This window comes from Pantherophis guttatus, chromosome 7 (assembly GCF_059756535.1).
Source record: "Pantherophis guttatus breed Tessera chromosome 7, ASM5975653v1, whole genome shotgun sequence".
Taxonomy (NCBI): Eukaryota; Metazoa; Chordata; class Lepidosauria; order Squamata; family Colubridae; genus Pantherophis; species Pantherophis guttatus.
The window spans coordinates 85,591,433-85,616,438 of NC_142069.1; the positions used below are offsets into that span (position 1 = coordinate 85,591,433).

Consider the following 25,006-nt stretch of genomic DNA (forward strand, 5'->3'; position numbering starts at 1 on the left):
TTTGCCCTCAATCTTTCCCAGCATTAGGCTGTTCTCCAGTGAGTCCTTCCTTCTCATTAGGTGGCCAAAGTATTTGAGTTTCCTCTTCAGGATCTGGCCTTCTAAAGAGCAGTCAGGGTTGATCTCCTCTAGGACTGACCAGTTGGATCGCCTTGCAGTCCAAGGGACTCTCAGGAGTCTTCTCCAGCACCAGAGTTCAAAGGCCTCCATTCTTTGGCGCTCAGCCTTCCTTATGGTCCAACTTTCCATTGCAACTGGGAAAACCGTAGCCTTGTTTTCCACCTATTTGCTCTAAAAAGCATCACTATATAAACCTAGCACAATACAATAGTCATATACAAATTCTTTATTCAGTAAAACTTCAACGGTTATTGAAAAATAACATAACGTAGTCAAACAACTGTGTTCTATTGTGTGTAGAAGGACTGGCAGAACGAAGTGGTGGAGTTAAAAGAGGGGTTAGGCTAGAATCCTTACATTGCCACAAGCAAACTAAGTCCAACTGGGTGTGATTGACCCTTATCTAATTCTAACCAGGTATTGACCATTTGTTGAGAAGATTCTTTTGATAGATTATAGCAATAAATCAGCTTGGACCTGGTCTTTAGTCATCATCATTTTATTATTTTCATTTATTTCTGTTTTATGGTACTTTGTCAATATCATTTAATACAATACGGTTTTGTTTTATTGTACCCAAACTATAATGCAAATAAATAAATAAATAAATATGTAACCTATGCATATTTTCTCAAAAGCTCTTTAGAATAGAATAACAGAGTTGGAAGGGACCTTGGAGGTCTTCTAGTCCAACCCCCTGCCTAGGCAGGAAACCCTACACCACTTCAGACAAATGGTTATCCAACATCTTCTTAAAAATTTCCAGTGTTGGAGCATTCACAACTTCTGGAGGCAAGTTGTTCCACTGGTTAATTGTTCCAACCATCAGGAAATTTCTCCTTAGTTCTAGGTTGCTTCTCTCCTTGATTAGTTTCCATCCATGGCTTCTTGTCCTGCCCTCAGGTACTTTGGAGAATAGCTTGACTCCCTCTTCTTTGTGGCAGCCCCTGAGATATCGGAACACTGTTATCATGTCTCCCCTAGGCCTTATTTTCATTAAACTAGACATACTCAGTTCCTGCAACCGTTCTTCATATGTTTTAGCCTCCAGTCCCCTCATCATCTTGGTTGCTCTTCTCTGCAATGGGTGGAAACCAATCAAAGAGAGAAGCAACTTAGAACTAAGGAGAAATTTCCTGACAGTTAGAACAATTAATTAGTGGAACAACTTCCCTAATCATCTTGGTTGCTCTTCTCTGCACTCTTTCTAGAGTCCCAACATCTTTTTCATATCATGGCGACCAAAACTGGATGCCGTATTCCAAGTGTGGCCTTACCAAGGCATTATAAAGTGGTATGAACACTTCATGTGATCTTGATTCTATCCCTCTGTTGATGCAGCCTAGAATTGTGTTGGCTTTTTTGGCCGCTGCTGCACACGGCTGGCTCATATTTAAATGGTTGTCCACTAGGACTCCAAGATCCCTCTCACAGTTACTACTATTGAGCAAGGTACCACATATACTGTATAAATTTCATAGAGATGAAAAAGCTTAAACATTCAAGAATTCGTTTAAAAACAACTGTGAGATCTCTTTGCTTGCTTTATGAATGAGTATGTCCTTCACTAAGTATTCCTTGATGAAGGAATTTGGTTCTTGATTAGAAATGCATTATCCATTTACCGTATTTTTCAGAATATAAGATGCACCTACCTTTTTTGGTGAGGAAAAGAAGAAAAAAATCTGCCTCTGCCTCTGACCAATTTTGCCTCGTTGCAGCAAACAGCAAACAGCCTATTTTACTTTCATTTTCGTTTTCAGCATAGCTTGATTAGCACAAGGAAAAAAAAATCTGCTCCAGCAATTTACCTCCTTGCAGCAAGCAGCAGAGCCCTGCACAGAACAGCTGAGAGCAAAACAGCTGAAAGTCGGGAGGTCGATCCAATCAACTTGTGCTAATTAGGCTGTGCTGAAGCTGAAAGGAGCTGTTTTTTTCTTGCTGTTTGCTTGCAAGGAGGTAACTGCTGTAAGGCAGAGGCCAAACGGTGGGGGCCAGTGGGTAGGCGGGACTACATTCGGTGTATAAGACGCTCCTAAATTTTCACCCCCTTTTAGGGGGCAAAAAGGTGCGTCTTATATTCGGAAAAATACGGTATTTGCGGAGAATAATCAAGGAATCTAAAAACTGAATACAACACACACACAGAGGCATACAAACACACACAATGATATATTTTTGCCATTCTACAGCAAGCAAACAGGAATAATTTTTAAAAGCAGACGGGGCAGTGACTGACAGCTGAACTAAATGAGAGGTAGCATAATGATATTATACATGTTAGAGCTGAGAATTGGATTTATTTATGTAAAACATTTATATAACTGCCCGTCTTATAATCAGCTCTGGCCAACTCCCAATCAAAAGTTAAAACAGCATAAAAGCTAAATTGAAAGTATAAAAATTAATACATTAAAATACCGGTAGTCTTTCACTTATGACCACAATTAAGGCCAGAATTTCTGTTGCTAAGTGAGAAATTTGTTAAGTGAGCTTTACCCCCTTTTACGACCTTTCTTGCCACCGTTGTTAAGTGAATCACTGCATTTGTTCGGTTAGTAACCGGGTTGTTCAGTGAGTCTGGCTTCCCCATTAACTTTTGCTTGTCAGAAGATAAGAAAACGGGATCACGTCACACACACACACACCGGGACAGTGCAACCGTCATAAAAGTGAGTCAGTTGGCAAGCATCCAAATGTAAATCACGTGACCATGGGAATGCTGTCTGAATAATGATCACAAGTTCGCTTTTTTCCAGAGCTGTTGTAAATTTTGAAGAGTCACTAAGTGAACCGTTGTAAATTGAGGACTCCCTGTAATTTGAAGAGTTTGCATTGCTTTAAGTAGTGTATTTCTCTGGTTTCGACCTTAAAAAAATGGGTCAGAATGTTATGTAATTGCGATAATGTGGACTGATATAGTTATGGCCAATGACTATCATTGATTTGATTTGACAAAAAGCCCCTGTAGACAATCTTAAGACATCTTAGGTTTTAGCAGAACTAGGATATAAAAATAATATTAATCCATTAAATAGGGTCCTAAAGGACTCAGCTACATGGTTTATGCTAGACAACCTGTGATCTGTTGGGACATCCTTTCCAGAGACAGTTCCTAATCAGATTCCTTAATGCCTTCAACAGTGACAGAGCTTCTAACGTCCTGCCTTTACTGGAAAAGTTGGGAAATATTCAGAGATGTATCTGCCGTGAAAATAGAACTGACATAGAACTGTGTCGCGCAGTCAAATAAAAGCACAGGAAATGTTTTTAGGGCATTCTGTAGAATGCCATAAACTGTTTTATGATAGCAATAGCAGTAGAGTTTAGACTTATATGCCGCTTCACGGTGCTCCTTCACAGCCCTCTCTAAGCGGTTTACAGAGTCAGCCTGTAGCCCCCAACAATCTGGGTCCTCACTTGGACGGATGGAAGGCTGAGTCAATTTTGAGCTGGTCAGGATCGAACTGCTGGCAGTGGGCAGAGTCAGCCTGTAATATTGCATTCTAACCTCTGTGCTATCAGGAAGAAGAATGAGAAAGGGAATAAGAGAGGAAGGAAGGAAGGAAGGAAGGAAGGAAGGAAGGAAGGAAGGAAGGAAGGAAGGAAGGAAGGAGGGAGGGAGGAATAGCAATAGCAATAGCACTTAGACTTATATACCGCTTCACAGTGCTTTTACAGCCCTCTCTAAGCGGTTTACAGAGTGAGCCTATTGCCTCCAACAATCTGGATCCTCATTTTACCGACCTCGGAAGAATAGAAGGCTGAGTCAATGTTGAGCTGGTCAGGATCGAACTGCTGGAGTGGGCAGAGTCAGCCTGTAATATTGCGTTCTAACCTCTGTGCCATCAGGAAGAAGAATGAGAAAGGGAATAAGAGAGGAAGGAAGGAAGGAAGGAAGGAAGGAAGGAAGGAAGGAAGGAAGGAAGGAAGGAAGGAGGGAGGAATAGCAATAGCACTTAGACTTATATACCGCTTCACAGTGCTTTTACAGCCCTCTCTAAGCGGTTTACAGAGTGAGCCTATTGCCTCCAACAATCTGGATCCTCATTTTACCGACCTCGGAAGAATAGAAGGCTGAGTCCATCTTGAGCCGGTCAGGATCGCACTGCTGGCAGTGAGCAAGAGTCAGCCTGCAATACCGCATTCTAACCACTGCGCCACCCGTCTCGTAGTATTTATGATCATTTTTATGTCGTAAAACGTTTTATAAAATTTGCCAAATTTCAATTCCACACGCATCACAGACCCTGGATTTTGAATGCATTCTGTAAATTAACCCAATTGCAGGCATTTTGGTTGAAAAAAAAAATATTGCCCCATGATGCACTATTTCGATTAGTTAAAGGTTACGGGAAGAAGAGTTTTAGTGGTGTATAGGTAGTTCTTGACTTACAACAGTTCGTTTCGTGGCACTGAAAAAAAGTGACTTATGACCATGGTTCATACTTACGACCGTTGCAGTCAGATGGTCAAATTTCAGACGCTTGGCAACTGACTCATATTTATGACGGTTGTAGTGTCCTGGGGTTATATGATCACCGTTTGCGACCTTCTGACAAATAAAGTCAATGGAGAAGCCAGATTCACTTACTAACTTAGCAACTGCAGTGATTCCCTTAGCAACGATGGCAGGAAAGGTCACAAAATGAGGCAAAACTCACTGTCTCGCTTAGCAACAGATATTTTGGGTTCAATTGTGGTCGTTTAGTTGACGACTACCTGTACAGAATTTTTTTTTTTTTTTAAAGATGTGTTTAAAACCACAGGCAGATTATTTTCAACTCATTCTACAATCACGGCAAAATTTAATATCCCTAATTCATCTACAAAAAAATTAGCCATTAATTTTTGAACTTGGAATTTCCAAGGAGAATCTGTTTTGTAACTGAATGTTGCTTGGAACCAAGCGAGCCAACCTTTAAAACATTTTCAAAACCATTAATTAATTCCAACAAAAGAAACTAAATGAGAATTTCAGCATCATTTTGACGACAGAACTTACAGAATTGCTTATTATGTTCGGGTGAATCGCTTAGGTCCTGCTAGACCGAGCGGATAACGAAAACAGAGAATTGTTCATTAATCAGGTTTCAAAAGGTGAAACGCATCAGTCTGGTTTAATTTGCATGAATCAATTATCATAACTGAAAGAAAACCAACGCAAGTTAATTATTCTTTCATTTAGATCGGTTCAGGAGAAACTTCCAAAATGTTACAAGCAGGGAAACTACGTCAATGCACACCCAAGATAAATCACATTCACATCTCATCGCCGTGTTAAATTTACCCCCTCATTACGTACAGGTCACCGAAGACAATTGTCGTACATGTTTGAACCCTGGGGAAAATTCTAATGAAAAACACAAGGGAGAAAATCATTTGGAGAAATCAATTAGCCTACTCCGCTACTCATTACTTACACGTGCCTTTATGATCCTCCGCTTAAAAAAAGATTTGCAGCCTTTTCCTCGAAATACATTACACAAATATGAACCCACAAAATTTATACCGTTAAGTATGAAAATTGTTCGGTGGATTTTGCTCCATTTTACGACCTCTCGTCGTCAAGTCAATAATCACAGCCGTTTAATTAATAACGTGGCTGTTGAGTGAATCTGGCTTCCCCTATTGACTTCGTTTGTCAGAAGGTCGCAAATAAGAATCGCATGACCCCGGAACCGTCATAAATATGAGTCAGTTGCCAAGCGTCTGAATCACGTGGCCATGGGGATACTGCAACGGTCATAAGCGTGAAAAATGGCCGTAAACCATTTTTTTCCCAAAAAATTATTTTTCCACATAAACATACATATTTTGTGGGCAGTGTATTGACTGGGTCAAGTCTTTTTAAAACAATGTTAACAATAATAATACAAATTAGTATGTGCAGTCCTAAACTTCCAACTTCAATAATAGTATTTTCTTTTCATAATCCTTTATCATTTTCCTATTAATTCATTTAAACATAAATAACATTTTTTGCGCCATTTATTTGCTATCCCCAACTGAATACTATTATTTAATATTTTAAGAATTACTCATTATTTCACCATAACTTCAATATTCCAAATGTGTAGGATTACTAACAATGCCAGATATTAACAATATTTAATCAATCCCGGGAATCTATCTCAAGATCCCCACAATTTCCAAACCTTAATATTTAAAATTCACAATATACTTTAACACACTGTAAATGTTAATAATACAATTAAATTTCTTAATCCTAAATTTCCATCTACTAGTCTTAACTTGTTACATATATAATATAATAATAATAATAATAATAATAATAATAATAATATATAATAATAATATATAATATAATAAATATATATATATATGCACATATACATACTATTTTAAAAGGGACGTGGTGGCTCAGTGGCTAAGATGCTGAGCTTGTCGATCAAAAGGTCAGCAGTTCAGCGGTTCGAAACCCTAGTGTATGTAACGGAGTGAGCTCCCGATACTTGTCCCAGCTTCTGCCAACCTAGCAGTTCGAAAGCACGTAAAAAATGCAAGTAGAAAAATAGGGACCACCTTTGGTGGGAAGGTAACAGCGTTCTGTGCGCCTTTGGCGTTGAGTCATGCCATCCACATGACCACGGAGACGTCTTCGGACAGCGCTGGATCTTCAGCTTTGAAACGGAGATGAGCACCGCCCCCTAGAGTTGGGAACGACTAGCACATATGTGCGAGGGGAACCTTTACCTTTACTTACTACTGTTTTCCCTATTAGTATTTTTCCATTTTATTAAACTATTTTTTTTTCAGTGCCATTGTAACTGTGAACACTTATGAAATGAATTGTTATAAGTCAAGGGCAAACTGTAATCACTTGCTTGTCCAATTTTTATGCAAGTCATGAGCTACACAACATATACCCATTGGAAACATTTAAAGAATTGTAATCTTTACTATGAAAACAAAAAGTTTAGCCAGAGCAGAAGATTTAAAAAAAGGGACTCACCAGAGTGTCCAGTCATGGCCACAGTATGGTTGAACATTCCCCAAGTAGAATCCAAGGGACTGAGTAACTTCCAACAAGTTGGTGAAATCCAGGCTAATGCTATTGAAAAGCACGGAGGTCATAATGATTTCATCAATGGCCCAAACATCTTCGCCTTGAGAAGAATGGTACGGTTGCCACCATCGGAACTGAATGCCAAACTGTCTCGCATCTTCTGGCAATTCCACCGAAATTATTCTTTAAAAAGAAAGAAAGAAATGGATTTATGGAAATGGCCTAAGTTACAGAAATCACTAAGATGATTCTAACTGTTTGTACTGTACGCCAGTGATGGCTAACCTTTTTGCCATTGAGTGCCAAAAGCGGTGGGAGCGCGGTGGGGGTCACATGCATGCGTGCCCACATCCATAATTCTATGCCCCCCCTGTGCTCCCCCCACTTTTGGCACATGATGGCACGGTGGGCCCGATAGGCCTGTTTTTTGCTCTCCCCAGGCTCCAGAGCCTTTCTAGGAGCCTGGGGAGGGCAGAAACGGCCTTCCCCACCTCCCCAGAAGCCCTCCAGAGGCCGGAAACAGTGTGTTTCCTGACTTCTGGTGGGCCCAGAAGGCCTGAAAATCAGCTGGCTGGCGCATGCATGCGTGTCAGAGCTGAGCTCGCGTGCCCGATATGGCTCCATGCGCCACCTGTGGCACCCGTGCCATAAATTCGCCATCACGGCTATAGGCAGTCCTTGACTTATTATCACAATTCAGTGGTGGGCTGCAACTGGTTTAACAACCGGTTTTGCTCCCCTTCTACAACTGCAATGATTGGTTTTATCCACTAGATGGTAGCAAAGAGATCCAAGAAAATCTGAACCCATTTCTGCCATCTCCTGGTTAGATTTTGTTTCAGCCCAGATACGACAACCTTAACTTTAAGGGGTTAGGATTAGGGTTAGGGTCTCAAGAGAGAGGAAAATGAGGATAAATTGAATTGTTAAGTGTCTCAGGCTGTATTTCTAACCAGGTTAATATTCCTACATAAAGAGTGTTAAAGAACAGATAAAGAATGGTGGCTGGAATTGAGTATGTCTAATTTAATGAAAAGAAGGACTAGGAGTGATATGATAGTACTGTTCCAATTTTTGAGAGGCTGCCACAAAGAAGAGGGGATCAACTTGTTTTCCAAAAGCGCCAGAAGGCAAGACGAGAAGCAATGGATGGAAATTAATTAAGGAGAAAGAACTAAGGAGAAATTTCCTGACAGTTAGAACGATAAACCAGTGGAACTGCTTACCTCCAGAAGTTGTGGATGCTCCAACATTAGTAGTTTTAAAGGAGAGATTGGACAAACATTTGTCTGAAATGGTATACATTTTCCAGCCTTAGCAGGGGGTTGGACTAGAAGACCTCCAAGATCCCTCCCAACCCTATTATTCTGTTATCTTCCCTATTCAACATTGCATTACATTTTAAACTCATTTATTCTTGTCTTGCTTGCAGTTTTTGGGAAGATTTATTTTGCAATAAAAACCTCAGTCTGACATCAGGGCTAAAGACAATATTTGTTAAGATTTTCAGCAGCTTTTTAGCAGTCCCCAAAATGAATAATACATTTGTACATGCTCTTGGATTTCTGCCCCTGGAACTATTTCTTTCCCTCTACATTTAAATTACTCCTGGAAGACTAGACTAGACTAGACTAGACTAGACTAGACTAGACTAGACTAGACTAGACTAGACTAGACTAGAATTCTTTATTGGCCAAGTGTGATTGGGCACACAAGGAATTTGTCTTTGGTGCATATGCTCTCAGTGTACATAAAAAGAAAAGATGCATTCGTCAAGAATCAAAAAGTACAACACTTAATGATAGTCATGGGGTACAAATAAGCAATCAAATCATACTAGGAAACAATCAATATAAATCGTAAAAATACAAGCAACAAAGTACAGCCATGCAGTCATAAGTGGGAGGAGATGGGTGATAGGAACGCTGAGAAGATTAATAGTAATAGTAATGCAACCTTAGTGAATAGTTTGACAGTTTGATGGAATTATTTATTTAGCAGAGTGATGGCGTTCAGGGAAAAAACTGTTCTTGTGTCCAGTTGTTCTGGGCTGCAGTGTTCTATAGCGTCGTTTTGAGGTAGGAGTTGAAACAATTTATGTCCAGGATGAGAGGGGTCTGTAACAGTGGTGAAATCCAAATTTTTTTACTACTGGTTCTGTGGGCGTGGCTTGGTGGGCGTGGCAGGGGAAATGATACTGCTAAACCCCCATTCCCTTCCCACTCCTGGGGGAAGGATATTGCAAAATCTTCATTCCCACCCCACTCTGGGAACAGCCAGAGGTGGTATTTGCCGGTTCTCCAAACTACTCAAAATTTCCGCTACTGGTTCTCCAGAACCTGTCAGAACCTGCTGGATTTCACCTCTGGTCTGTAAATATATTCACAGCCCTCTTTTTGACTCGTGCAGTATACAGGTCCTCAATGGAAAGCAGGTTAGTAGCCATTGTTTTTCCTGCAGTTCTAATTATCCTCTGAAGTCTGGGTCCGTCTTGTTGGGTTGCAGAGCCAAACCAGACAGTTATGGAGGTGCAGGTGACAGACTCAATAATTCCTCTGTAGAACAGGGCTGGATATCTTGATGAGCAGATTCTCTTACCCTTTTGTCAGTGTCTGCTAGGGATTTTTGACAACGTCAAGCCGTTGCCCGCAGTGAGGACAGACTCAGCTGTCAATCAAGCCGGATTTTATAAACGGAACTAAAGCAAGCACCATCTTGTTCTTATTCGGGGGCAAAAACCGTCTTGGCGGGAGACGCCGTTTGGCTTTTTTCTCTGCGCGTGTCAGTTTTGTGCCAAAGAGTGCTGGCAGAGAGCACAAAGCACATATTTCATTCCTTGATGAAGCAATTTTCTTTTATGTGTATTTCACCGTAGCAGGAAGTTCCATTCTCAATCTGGCGGGGAGCGGAGAATGGTACCCAACAAGAATCTCCAAGCATAAACATTAATTCTAGCGAGGAAGGGACAGTCAACAGTGTCCTGCTGCACGGTTCGTGAGCCAAGCCCCACGAGGAGCCCTCAAGAAACCCTCCTGGCAGCTGTGACAACAAAACCTACATTTGATGAAGTGTGAAGAAAATTAAGAATAATATTGAATTTCCAGGCGCAATTACGGGACACAGCCATGGGGTTCATACATTAATTGCCATGGCAATGACATCTTTGATAATGTTCCATAAATCAATAACAGCAGATGCCCACATGAAACACGCAAAGGCAAAAGCTGAGGCATAACAACACTGAGGGATGTTTATCCCCATCATCAACGCACAATAAAATATTGGCAAAGGAACTTTCAATATCCTTCCAACCTTGTCTTTTTTTCCCTTTCAAATAAAACTCTGTAAATCAAGTAGGAAGGGGACTAGTAAAAAGAAATTCATACATTAACTCTGACATCTTCCCCTTGTTGGGTCTGACAATAACCACAGTACGTTGTTGTTGTTATTCTTTTAGTCTGTGCTGCCACAACCTTGTATCTTCGCTTGTGAAGAAGAACACACAAACACACAGTTAAAAAGCGCTTTTTATGCTGTCTTTGTGAACTTCGATGAGTGCGCAACTTGTGACATCCTGTTTATTACTGAAGGAGGATGTGTTAATTGATTAGCGAGAGGATCAAGTGGTGAAACTGAACAAGTAATTTTGAGAGACAGGGTGTAGAAGGGAAAAAAAATATTTCAGGCAATTAAAAGAATAGAAATAGTATAACAGGGTTGGAAGGGACCTTGGAGGTCTTCTAGTCCAACCCCCTGCTTAGGCAGGAAACACTATACTACTTCAGACAAATGGTTATCCAATCTCTTCTTAAAAACTTCCAGTGTTGGAGCATTCACAACTTCTGGAGGCAAGTTGTTCCACTGATTAATTGTTCTCACTGTCAGGAAATTTCTCCTTAGTTCTAGGTTGCTTCTCTCCTTGATTAGTTTCCATCCATTGCTTCTTGTCCTGCCTTCAGGTGCTTTGGGGAATAGCTTGACTCCCTCTTCTTTGTGGCAGCCCCTGAGATATTGGAAGACTGCTATCATGTCTCCCCTAGTCCTTCTTTTCATCAAAGTAGACATACCCAGTTCCTGCAACCGTTCTTCATATATTTTAGCCTCCAGTCCCCTAATCATCTTTGTTGCTCTTCTCTGCACTCTTTCTAGAGTCTCCACATCTTTTTTACATCGTGTTAGATTGTGTTAGACTGGAGATGCCTAGTTCCCTCAATCGTTCATCAGTGGGTTTACTCTACCATTTTCTTCTTTATCTATCTTCAAAACTAGCAGAAAAGGTTGCCGTGAGTCTTAGCAATCACAGTGAAACAGGGCTCTAATGGTCTCCAGAAGGAGACCTCAAGAGACCTGTAGAATCTCTAAGACTGGATGCTCACTTGGACAGAATTTTGGGACTGAGAAGATGCAGCTATTCTAGTAATAGAATTACTCGAATAGAATAAAAGAGGGATGCGGTGGCTCAGTGGCTAAGGAGCTGAGCTTGTCGATCGAAAGGTCAGCAGTTCAGCGGTTCGAATCCCTAGCACCATGTAATGGGGTGAGCTCCCGTTACTTGTCTCAGCTTCTGCCAACCTAGCAGTTCGAAAGCATGTAAAAAAATGCAAGTAGAAAAATAGGGACCACCTTTGGTGGGAAGGGAACAGCGTTCCATGCGCCTTTGGCGTTGAGTCATGCCGGCCACATGACCACAGAGACGTCTTCGGACAGCGCTGGCTCTTCGGCTTTGAAACGGAGATGAGCACCGCCCCCTAGAGTCGGGAACGACTAGCATATATGTGCGAGGGGAACCCTTTACCTTTATTCTAATAAACTGAACCTGGATCTTCTCAATTCTTCATGCGATCACCCCACAACATTCCTCACAACATCGCTTCTTGAAAGGATTGTTATTGGGATTTAAAAAACAAGAAGAACTTCTGCAGAGCCTCAAATTTCTTCGTACAAAGGCAGGATAGAAAGCAGATACATCAAGGCTACAATAGGTTGTAAAAAGGATTATAGCAATTTGACCAGGGGTGAAATCTACTTACCCTCCTTACTGGTTTGGAAGTGCACACACCCCACGCGCTGAACCTCTGCGCATGCGCAAACCATTCTGCACATGCACAGAGGGTAAAAAACAGGTTGCTTCCTGGTTAAAACCAGGAAGTAACGACCGACCGGGCGAATGGGTGGAGCCTCAAGCTGCCATCATTACTGGTTCTCCAAACTGGGCCAAACGGGAGCATTTCACTCCTGAATTTGACCATAGGCACAGAGGCTATTGAACTGCTGCCTAATAGGATACTTTTGCATTGTGCCCTATTAAAGCAATGCATTTTGGCTGTCGGCCCCTAGGGGGAGAGCCTTCTCTGTGGGGGTACCGACGATCTGGAATGAGCTCCCCCCAGAGATACGGAGGATTCCGGACCTGCGCACCTTCCGCCGCGAGCTGAAGACATTGTTATTTCATCAAACTGACCTCGCCTAAATCTTCTCCCTTTTAAGTGTAAATTTTAAATTTTTAATGTATTTTAAAATATGGGAATTTTAAATTATGGGTATTAATTCAGCCAAATTTATTTAATTCATTTTATTCGATTTTAAATTTTGTATATCTATGTGTTTTATTTCATGGCTGTGCACCGCCCTGAGTTCTTCGGGAGTAGGGCGGTATAGAAATTCAATAAAATCTAAATCTAAATCAATAAATTTACCTTGGCTCGTGATAGTTGAGATACGGGTAATGTTCCAGAAGCTTCCACGTAATCCCATTGTCGTACGAGTAGTGCAGTAAAACACCTTCGCCAGGCTGATCCGGGGCTTTGCAAGTACTCAGAACAGATCTGCTACCGAGTCTCAGAGTGAACTGGAGGAATCTGGTTTGACAAAGAGTTCGAATCATTATAAATTACCATCTCCGCAGGATTCTCTTCCCAGACCTGCCATTTTATTTCATTTTAATCCTTGTACATTAAAGCGAAGCTAACATCAACAATACTGATGGCTCCTTGCCGGTGTTGAAATTGTTTATTCAGTCCAGCCAGGTAGTACGGCGTGGATTGTTTTTAAATGCCAATCACTATTGCATTCCATTATTTATTAGGAACCGGAGGGGTGGAGGAACGATTGAATGGATCTAATCAGCTGCCACAAGCTGTCAAAATAAATACAAGCCCGTAAATAATTAACCAGCACTTGGCTCTGACACTCACTTTTTGATATTAATGTTGCATGTTTGCAAACTCAGGCACTGTATAATTACCCCCCAATGTATTAAACACTTAGCCCTGCAAATAAAGTTTTTTTTTTTTTAAAAAGCATTCTCGTATCCAGAATTAAATGTAAAAATATACGAAGCCGTCAAAAATTCAAGCGCTGGATTTTTATTTATTTTTTTCTCGGTCAAGCAGAAGCTCCTCTTTTTAATTGAAAATATAAGAGATCCATCCCAGAGATTCATGATCCAGAAGCGAATTCAAAGGAGCCTGCATTGTTTTCGTTTATCCCCGTTTACCTTGACTGGGAGCTGTCGAAGAAAGACGTGACGAGTTGACGTCTCCCATCCTTGTTAAAAACCAGGGCTTTGCCGCTCGCTAGGACTCCGCAGCCGAAACTGACTTCAGCACCACGGATAGAGTAAAAGTTGTGATAGGAAGAGAGCCTGGAATTGCTGAAGGTTTCTGAGATGAACATCGGAAAGGTTTGAGAAGCCATTTCGCACGCCGGGCCTGAAAAACCAGGGTCACACCTGTGACGGAAAGAAGCAAAATATCAGCTAAATAGGATCGACCATTGAGAGAAATAAGTCGTGAATGTTGTACGAGATCTTTAAGAAATACAAGCCACAAGGTCACAAAAAGCTAATACCCATGTATCCCCCTCTCCTCATTTGTTTCGATTTTAATTTTAATTAATTTATTTATTTGTATTCCACCTTATTTTTGCAAACAACTCAAGGTGGCAAATATATCCAGAACACCTTTCTCCTCCTATTTTCCCCCCCAAAACCAACAACACGCCTGTGAGATGGATTGGGCTGAGAGAGAAGGATTGGTCCAAAGTCTCGCAGCTGGCTTTCATGGCTAAAGCAGGACTAGAACTCACAGTCTCCTGGTGATTGGTCCAAAGTCACCCAGCCAGCTTTCATGGCTAAGGCGGGACTAGAACTCATAGTCTCCTGGTGATTGGTCCAAAGTCACCCCGCTGGCTTTCATGGCTAAGGCGGGACTAGAACTCATAGTCTCCTGGTGATTGGTCCAAAGTCACCCCGCTGGCTTTCATAGCTAAAGCAGGACTAGAACTCACAATCTCCTGGTGATTGGCCCAAGGTCACCCAGCTGGCTTTCATCGCTAAGGCAGGACTTGAACTCACGGCCTCCCACTTTCTAGCCAAGTGCCTTACCCACTAGACCAAACTGGCTTTCTTCTTTCCAAAGTTATCAAAAAATGAAATTGAACAGTCCATGACTAACTGCAAGTATAGGATTTTGCTATTATTATTGTTGTTGTGGTCACTCACACAGTCAGCCAGATCTTTAGACTGGATTTAGCATTTTTTTATCCAGCTATCAAATCCTTCTCAAGCCCCTGGGATAGATAAGACGTGGTTTTTTTAATAACATTAAAGGTATATTGTTGCAGCCTGTAAGATGTTCCAGATAAAGCTGCCTTTTGCAATTGACTGATGGGGGATTTTGTCAATGACAATGATGCTCAAGCGGTGTTCCAGATTTCTTGCAATTGCATCCAAGGCACTTATTACAATTAGTGCTGATTTTGCTTACACAGTGGTTCCACTTCTATTTGCAAGTGCACAAAATCCCCTCCTTTAGCGATCACAGACAATATCTTCTCTGAGAGATTTTCTTATGATTTCATGGGAAGGCATTTCCACAATGCAGTTGAAAAAATAAATAGAATAGAATAGAATAACAGAGTCGGAAGGGACCTTGGAGGTCTTCTAGTCCAACCCCCTGCTTAGGCAGGAAACCCTACACCACTTCAGACAAATGGTTATCCAACCTCTTCTTAAAAACTTCCAGTGTTGGAGCATTCCCAACTTCTGGAGGCAAGTTGTTCCACTGATTAATTGTTCTCACTGTCAGGAAATTTCTCTTTAGTTCTAGGTTGCTTCTCTCCATGATTAGTTTCCATCCATTGCTTCTTGTTCTACCCTTGGGTGCTTTGGAGAATAGCTTGACTCCCTCTTCTTTGTGGCAGCCCCAGAGATACTGGGACACTTCTATCGTGTCTCCCCTAGTCCTTCTTTTCATCAAACTAGACATACCCAATTCCAGCAACCCTTCTTCCTATGTTTTAGCCTCTGGTTCCCAAAGACTTCCAAATAAAATAAAGGCTTACAAATATGTTTCAAATTAGAACGGTCAAAACCTAAAAGGGCTACCCACCTTTACGATTTAGAAAAAAGTAGAAAGATAATCATTCAAATGACAGAGAATTAATTAGAACCCAAAATAAGTTTCCCCCCCACCCACCTCTAGTTCCAGTTAAGGCTGTTGTATTAATGTCATGACAGTCCACGCATTCAACCTCCTGTAGAGATATAGTACGTCTGATCTAAGCAAAGCAGGAATCTGTCATTTGGGGGGGGCGGGAGATTCTGATTGTGCTATCAGGAGAAGCTGTAATACCACAAGACAGGTTGTCCTACAACCGAGAAAACAACTTTACAGAAACGCAAAGATGCCGGCCAAAGCGTTGTGATCAGACTTACTTGCAACCGGTTCTCGTGCATTGACCTCGCCCTGAGCAGAATTTGAGACAAGACGGACCAATGTAAACTGCAGGAAAGGAAAAAAATAAATAAATGTGCTGAAATTAAATTCCAGAACTTTGGACATATTTAAGTGGTGGGCATACAAAGTTCATTACACTGTATCTAACAAGACTAAGTATACACAGGTTGTCCTCGACTTAGGACTGTAATTGAGCCTGGAATTATGGTTGTAACTTGTGCTGGTCATTACCATGTGATTGCACTTGATTTTACAGAATGGAATGGAATGGAATGGAACGGAACGGAACGGAACGGAACGGAACGGAACGGAACGGAACGGAACGGAACAGAACAGAACAGAACAGAACAGAACAGAATAGATGGAATGGAACGGAGCGGAATGGAATGGAATGGAATAGAATAGAATATATGGAATGGAATGGAATGGAATGGAATGGAATGGAATGGAATGGAAAGGAACGGAACGGAATAGAATAGAACATATGGAATGGAATGGAATGGAATGGAATGGAATGGAATGGAATGGAATGGAATGGAATGGAACGGAACGGAATAGAATAGAACATATGGAATGGAATGGAATGGAATGGAATGGAGTGGAGTGGAGTGGAGTGGAGTAGAGTAGAGTAGAGTAGAGTAGAGTAGAGTAGAGTAGAGTAGAGTAGAGTAGAGTAGAGTAGAGTAGAGTAGAATAGAATATATGGAATGGAATGGAATGGAATGGAATGGAGTAGAGTAGAGTAGAGTAGAGTAGAGTAGAGTAGAGTATAGAGTAGAGTAGAGTAGAATAGAATAGAATAGAATAGAATAGAATAGAATAGAATAGAATAGAATAGAATAGAATAGAATATATGGAATGGAACGGAACGGAACGGAACAGAACAGAACAGAACAGAATAAAATAGAATATATGGAATGGAATGGAATGGAATGGAATGGAATGGAATGGAATGGAGTAGAGTAGAGTAGAGTAGAGTAGAGTAGAGTAGAGTAGAGTAGAGTAGAGTAGAGTAGAGTAGAGTAGAGTAGAGTAGAGTAGAGTAGAATATATGGAATGGAATGGAATGGAATAGAATAGAATAGTTGGAAGGGACCTTGTAGATCATCTTGTCCAACCCCCCACCCCCACCCAAGCAGGAGACCCTACACCATTTCTGACAGATGACTCTGGAAAGCTTCCAGTGATGAAGCTCCCACAACTTTTTATGACTTTTTTTTTTTTACAGTGGTTGCTAATTCATTGTCCACAATGCCTTTTGTGTGTGTGTGTGCGTGCCAGAAATCAGAAGTAAATAGCAGTTTTCAGGGGAGGAAAAACTCAATATTTGAGGTCATGACATAACAGGAGGCTGCAAATGGCTGCTGGTTGCCAAGCACTCAACATGTGATCATGTGACTACAGAGGTGGCCATTGAAACTTCAAACCCAGGTGACTGGTTAGTCCATTGTAACTTTGAACGATTGCTAAACAACCAGTTGTAATTTAAGGACTACCTGTAACTTTTAAAAACTTCTATCATACTTTTGACAGCAGATAGAGAAAAAAAAATTACTCAGAGAGCTACTGCTTCCCTTTCGCCAGATGCCTTCACACAAAGATTCTCCAAATAGTTAATAGTAGTAAAATAATAGACTATTATTCTATGTTCTACTTATCTGCCCAAGACGTTATAACTGGAATAACTGCAACCAAACCAGTTATTGCATTCCCTAACCTAAACTTGATTCTGTTCTCAGCATGGCCTGAGATTAAGAATGATTACGAATGCCTGACATTAATATTCCTTCACTTCTGGAAAGTGGTAGCCGCACTTCAATTATTTAATATGGCCTTGAAACATGGACTCTACTTCATCCCTGCTTCAATACAGAAGTGAACGACCTCATAAGGACATATTAAGAATTAATTATATTTTCCAAGAGGGGTTTTCAGATTAAGAAGGCTCATAGAAGGAGGTTCTTGCTTAAATAAAAGAGTTTTCTGTCTTAAAATTATTTTTTTTAAAACAAATAAAGTTAGAAGATCATCAGGAGCCTGGGAAGACATCAGGGATGGGCTTCAAAAATTTTAGCAAGGGGTTCTCTGCCCGATTACTGAGTGGATGTGGCCATGGTGGGCGTGGCCTAGTTGACCTCCTGCACCATGAGGGGGGGCATTTTTGCCCTCCCCGGGCTCCGGAGGCTTTCCTTGAGCTTCCGGGTGGGTGAAAATGGCCTCCTCAGGCTCTGGAGGCCCTCTGGAGGCCGAAAACAGGCCCATTTCTGGCCTTCCCGAACTTCCAGTAGGCCTGTTTTCACCCTCCCCAAGCCTCCGCGCACACACTGCATTTACCTGCATCCAAAATGGGCCGCGTGGGGACTCCTGGGAGGGGAGGGGTGGGATGGGTGGGGCCAGCCAGGAGTGGGATTTGGGGGTTCTCCGAACTGCACAGAATTTTAGCTAGAGGTTCTCCCGAACTCCTGCTTACCTGCAGCATCCCACCCCTGGAAGACATCCTGAATGGAGTGAGGGGAGGTTTAGTCATCCAGTCTCCTGTCTATTTTCATTTCACACATTCTCAAAAGTTCATGGCAGGTGAAATTTGTGGACAAACCCACAGATCTATACTGTGGGGCTACTCTAATACACCTGTGCATCTGGTAGAATCTCTGTCAGAATCTTCTGATGTATGCCAACTGGGGTATAGTAAGCAACCCCTGATTAATCTAGAGAACTTTGAGAGTTGTTGTTATTATATTTTCCCCATGTGCTTCATCCTTTAATGGTCCAGCTGTCCCTATGACACACCATTTTGCCTAGTTAAAGGTTACACACAGGGCAGTTTTGGTACTATGTAGATAACACTGGTCAAATACTTTGGCCACCTAATGAGAAGGAAGGACTCACTGGAGAAGAGCCTAATGCTGGGAATAATTGAGGGCAAAAGAAGAAGGAGACAACAGAGAACACCTCGAGGTGGCTGGATGGAGTCACTGAAGCAGTTGGCGTGAGCTTAAATGGACTCCAGGAGATGGTAGAGGACAGGAAGGCCTGGAGGAACGTTGTCCATGGGGTCGCAATGGGTTGGACACGACTTTGCGACTAACAACAACAAGAAGATAACACTGGTGGTAATAAATACTACTAACTGCTGTCAATTGCCCACATGTTTCCAAGAACCGATCCGGTTTGTCTCCATCGAATTCTGGTATCTCTAGTTAAGGCTGCATTTGGAAGGGGAATAGTTATACGGTTCCACCTGAAACAAAAGAGATGAGATTTCCGGCTTTTAAAATTTTTGAAAAGTTGATTTTAAAATGTAAAGTCGTTCAAGCTTAAACGAAAACACAGCAATTCCAGTTCCGTCTACAAACAACATCAGGTTGTTTTTCATTGCGGGTAGTCCTCGACTTAGCGATCACAATTGTGCCCCTCGTTTTCCACTGCTAAGTGAGTTTTGCCCTGTTTTACAACCTTCCTTGACACAGTTGTTAAGTGAATCACTGCAGTTGTTCAATTAGTTAACACGGCTACCGTCGTAAATATGAATCAGTTGCCAAGTGTCTGAATTTTGCTCACGTGATCAGGGGGATGCTACAACAGTTGTAAGTGTGAAAAATGATCACAAGCCGTTGTAACTTCAAACAGTCACTAAATGAACTGTTGTAAATTGAGAACTACCTGCATTGACTTAAATTCGGTGAGAATGTTTAGTAGTGGCCAAAATTGTGGGAACCTTTTGGGAAAAGTGTATTTGTGAGGTTGGATGGCTAATAACACCACTTTTTTTTTGGAGTTTCAAGATAATCCTATTCCACTGCTGGAATGGCCTGGGAATAGCCCAGACCTTCACCCAATTGAAAATCTATGGAGCCGACTAAAGAAACTTGTTAGTCAGAAGCAACCCAGCAATAAAACCCAGTTAATAGAAGCCATCATTCAATCTTGGTTTCACATGATAATAGCTGCAAAACTAAAAGACTTGGTTCACTCCATGGGAAGATGTTGTAAGGCCATAATTCATGCTAAAGGTTACCCAACTAAGTATGAACTAACATGGTGATCATTTTTGTACATCTTGTTTTTCTATGGTGATCATTTTTGTATATCTCGTTTTTTCTACGTGTTTCACTTTTCTTCTTTATACTGTAACTGCTATTCTAATAGCAAATCCTTCACAAAAGTTATTGCATTACATTCTTAATTAAATTGTCTTTCCATTGATATATAATTTTATGGCACTACTCCAAAACACAGTAGTGTTATTAGCTAGTTTTAGAAAATACACTTTTCCCAAAAGGTTTCCACAATTTTGGCCACTACTGTAAATATCATGGTATAAATCCTACCCCAGTCATCTCTCAACACACAAAATTTATCACTTTTGAATAATCTTATTCCACCATATGTTTTAGATTTACCCTACTGTTGCTTTCAGTTCAGAAAGAATTTCTATAAATACTGTATATGGTTAAAACTAGGTTTTAGTTTCGACAGATGCTTCCAAAATGAAACATTGTTCTATCAAGTCCATTTTCATCGCTAAAACCCTTGAAGATGGAAGGGCCTTTTATTAATTTTGGGAGAAGAGCATTTTTAACACCACAGCACTTATTTATAACTGCCTTGGTTTGTCAGAGAGAAGAAATTACAAGAGGTTGTTATCTTCACAGAATCACGAACGACTTAAGTTTTTCATCATGCTTCAGACAGAGTTATTTTGCACAAAAATATCCCCTCACCCACTGTAGTTTTCGGATGCGTAGACCGTGCTGTGGGGAAGATGGGATCCAGCACAGGTCTCTGGCAAACATTCGGAGTGAAGCAATGACCAAGAACGTCCATGGTTGGTGGAGAATTCCAAGCTAACACTGCCAACAAAAAGAAAGACACAAAAGAGAACAATCTGATTTCTTATCCGGATTAAATTGCAATAAATTGGTATCTGCACCAAGAATGCATAAAAGCTTTATAATCACGGCTTACTAAATAATTGATCTTCCAGATGCTTGAAATATGAAATGCCTGGGAGCGCTGAAAAGCTGAACAATTCAAGATGCACCAAAAACACGAGATGGTTGCCCACGTCAGAAAACGTTTGGAGTGGTGGGTATGTTGACAATGCCTCTAAAGCCTTACTTACGCTGCAGGCACATTTGACTAAATTCTACTCAACACTGAGTATTATCGTTAGCACTGATGAGAAGCCAGACCAAGAGAAATTGAGAGGAAAGGTTGGGGTGATTCTGCCAACAATAAGTTCCTCGGAGGATTTTGTGTAGGGGTTAGAAGGCTAAATGTTTGGGTTAAATTGTTTAAGGGAGATTGTTGGTAGTCTCTGAGCTTGGTTGTTTTCTTGGAAACGTTTTAGTACCAAACTAGGTAACATCATCAGTGCTAGAAGGGAGTGGGGTGTGTGGATTGGAGGAGGAAGAGGAGGAGGATGAAGAGGATTGTGGGGTCCTTTGAACCTTGGTGCTAGTGTGGCTAGAAGGGTGTGGGGTATCTAATGAAACATCTGCAAGAAAACCACCAAACTCAGAGACCACCTCCGACCTCTCATTTCAACAGGGAGCTACAAATATTCTCCTTTATCAGTAAGCTTTATATTTATTAAGTTCAGCATTAGAAGGTATGAAGTTCTGTATGGATGCCCAGTCAACATAAGCATTTTTGGAAACTGAATGGGTAAGACAGACGTTGGCTAGAGGACATTGGGGAGAACGTGGTGAGATCCTGCCTGCAGCTCTCACCAGTCAAAATTCAACTCCCGATCTTCAATGAGACCATTTCATCCCCATGGGAGAGCTGCTTCGAAGCGTCAGGACTTCACAGCATCTCTTCCCTGCCCTCCATTTTCAATCATCTTGTGCCATCTCCTGTCACGTAAAAGTGTGGGCCGGTCAAAGCAGAGTGGCAAACATATTGCCAGGAACCCTGATGGAGCAGTGGTTGGAATGTGGTATTGCAGGCTGGACTCTGCCCACAACCTGGAGTTCGACCCTGATGGGACTCAGGGTTGACTCAGCCTTCTGTCCTTCCGAAGTCAGTAAAACGAGGACCCAGATTGTTGGGGGCAAGAGGCTGACTCTGTAAACCGCTTAGACAGGGCTGTAAAGCACTGTGAAGCAGTATATAAATCTAAGTGCTATTCCTTCCTTCCTTCCTTCCTTCCTTCCTTCCTTCCTTCCTTCCTTCCTTCCTTCCTTCCTTCCTTCCCTCCCTCCCTCCCTCCCTCCTTCCTTCCTTCCTTCCTTCTTCCCTCCCTCCCCTCCTCCCTCCCTTATTCTCTTTCTCATTCTCCTTCCTTGTGGTGCAGTGGTCAGAATGCAGTACTGCAGGCTAATTCTTCCCACTGCCAGCAGTTCGATTCTGACCGGCTCAAGGTTGACTCAGACCCCCATCCTTCTGAGGTCGGTAAAATATTGCCCCCAGATCGTTGGGGACAATATGCTCTGTAAACCGCTTAGAGAGGGCTGTAAAGCACTGTGAAGTGATGTATAAGTCTAAATGCTATTGTTATTGCTGCATACAGTACATGCTTGCATAGAAGTCGATGCTGCCTTTAGCCATCGCACAATTCCTGCCATGAGGGATTCATGAGAGATCTCCAGTTGATTTATTCTTGTGGGTTGTTCTTTTTTTTTTTTTTTTACTCAGAACAACACAGTGGTGAAATTCAATTTTTTTTTACTACAGGTTCTATGGGCGTGGCTTGGTGGGTGTGGTTTGGTGGGTGTGGCAGGAGAAGGATACTGCCAAGTCCCCATTTCCACCCCACTCAGGGACCAGCCAGAGGTGGTATTTGCCGGTTCTCCGAACTACTCAAAATTTCTGCTAGCGGTTCTCTGAACTACTTAAAATTTCTGCTAGCGGTTCTCCGAACTACTCAAAATTTCCACTACCGGTTCTCCGAACTACTCAAAATTTCCGCTACCAGTTCTCCAGAACCCGTCAGAACCTGCCGGATTTCACCCCTGGAACAACACCAGCTCCTGAAATTTTTAAGAAAACATGGCCGCCCCTCATTATGAAAAATGAAAGTCAGCTACACCCATTCTAATGAAGCATGAGCCTTATTATATTCTGGGAGCTGTCCAGTAATTGGGGAAGCATTAACAGAAACTTACTCGCTTGAAAAATGTGGTGCGCGTACCCTAACGTAAGTGGCGCAATTTAATTCGAACGGCCCCCATTTAAAATGCCGCAGATGATACATTAAAACAAATTAATAATTCATTAGCTGACACCAAATAAGCAGAAGACGACTTACCCGTCTCACAGAATCATTTATTTGGATACGGCTTCTCTTGAAGAATGCCTTTTTATGCAGTTATTCTGCGCCCGGTATTTTAAATTTGCATTAAATGGCTTAGGAGGCTTCACTGATTCCATCTGAGGTAAAAAATTGATATGGATACCTCGAGGACCCTATTCACTTCGTATATTTATGCGAGGTTTCCTACACTCCCAGTCATGAAATGACGGCGCTATTCAAAATAACGCCTTAATGGCTCAAGAAACCCGCGCTGCCAAATTGTTTTTGAAATTCAGATGAGATTGGTCGAGAGTTAGCAACTCGTAAAAAAAAAAAAATGAGAGAAAAAGTGGGTTTGAGGAAACAAAAAGAAAATAAACCCATGTTTCAAAAGAGATCAAAGGCTCCGTGAGGAAAGCTTCACGATCAAGCAGAAAATTATGCTGATCCGTGTATCTTAAAAGAGACTTTCGTTTAAAAAAAAAAAGAATTATTCATATTGCAGCTTCTATTCAGCGCCGCTTACTAAAAATGGAAACACTTTAGGTCCCCATCCTGAGGTGATATTGTGCTCAGCACCAGCAGAACAAATAAATATCTATACGAAGAAGGCCCTTATTTGCATATAAATGTACAGCAGACTCGAAAGACTGACAACAATGCATGGCAGCAGCGATGAAAAAGGGGATTTTTCACCAGCCTCTTTTATCCCATAAAATTTGGAACCGCAGTTTCCAGAAGAAACTTCTTGGAATCCCCTATTTCTGGAAAAACCCGAGGGAGGAAGCTCTGCTTTCAATTTTTTAACCATTTCTTTCCCCTGTGTTTCTATTTGTTTGTTTGTTTATTAGGTGCAGAAGGCCAAAAGGTTGCCAGTGGGCCCAGTAGGCCCGTTTTTTGCCCTCCCCAGGCTCCAGAGGCTGTCTTGGAGCCTGGGGAGGGTGAAAACGGCCTTCCCCACCCACCTGGAGGCCCTCCAGAGGCTGGAAATGGCCCGTTTCCCGACTTCTGGTGGGACCGGAAGGCCTATTTTCCACTCTCTCCAGGCTCCAGAGGCTTTCTTGGAGCCTGGGGAGGGTGAAAACGGCCTTCCCCATTCCCCTGGAGGCCCTACAGAGGCTGGAAAGGGCCCATTTCCCGACTTCTGGTGGGACTGGAAGGCCTATTTTCCACTCTCTCCAGGCTCCAGAGGCTTTCTTGGAGTCTGGGGAGGGTGAAAATGGCCTTCCCCATCCCCCTGGAGGCCCTCCAGAGGCTGGAAATGGCCTGTTTCCCGACTTCTGGTGGGCCCAGAAGGCCCGAAAATCAGGTGGCCGGCACATGTGCCCACAGATATGGCTCCACGTGCCATCTGTGGCACGAGTGCCATAGGTTTGCCATCACGGCCCTATACCATTTGTCTGAAATATTATAAGGCAGGAGTATCAAACTCAAGGCCTGGGGGTTGGATCCGGCCAAGGGGTGCTTACATTTGGCCCGGGGGGCTGCCCTGGAAACAGCAGACCAGCCCGTGGTGTCTCTGTCAGCAAAAATGGAGCTCGGGAGAGATGCAAGCAGCCATTGCAAGCTCCACTTTTGCTGGCAAAGGGTTGCAGAAGACTGTCACAGCCAAAAAGAGAGCTCGGGAAGGTCGTGTGTGGCTCTCCTGAGCTCTGTTTTTGCTGGCAGTGGGTTGCAGGAGGCTGTTGCAGCCGAAAATGGAGTTCAGGAGCCCGTTTTACTCACTTACTTACTTTATTTGATTTATATACTGCCCTACTCCCGAAGGACTCAGGGCGGTGAACAGCCAAACAGTAAAAATACAGAGATACAAAATTTAAAAACAAAGTAAAATCAAATTAAACAATTTGTCCCAGCCAAATTAAAACACCCCAATCA

General features: G+C 42.1%; 1 protein-coding gene across 3 annotated transcripts in view; it reads right to left on the reverse strand.

Annotated features, from left to right (window-relative positions):
* Positions 1–25,006, reverse strand: part of RELN (reelin) — a 382,634-nt gene that overhangs the window by 135,995 nt on the left and 221,633 nt on the right. For all 3 annotated transcript variants that reach the window (XM_060692666.2, XM_060692664.2, XM_060692665.2), the window contains 6 exons: positions 20,613–20,741; positions 19,020–19,129; positions 15,867–15,933; positions 13,647–13,880; positions 12,847–13,008; positions 7,097–7,333 (listed from right to left, as the gene is read on the reverse strand). In XM_060692666.2, coding sequence (XP_060548649.2) covers positions 7,097–7,333; positions 12,847–13,008; positions 13,647–13,880; positions 15,867–15,933; positions 19,020–19,129; positions 20,613–20,741 — 939 coding nt within the window. The remainder of the gene's footprint in view (positions 1–7,096; positions 7,334–12,846; positions 13,009–13,646; positions 13,881–15,866; positions 15,934–19,019; positions 19,130–20,612; positions 20,742–25,006) is intronic.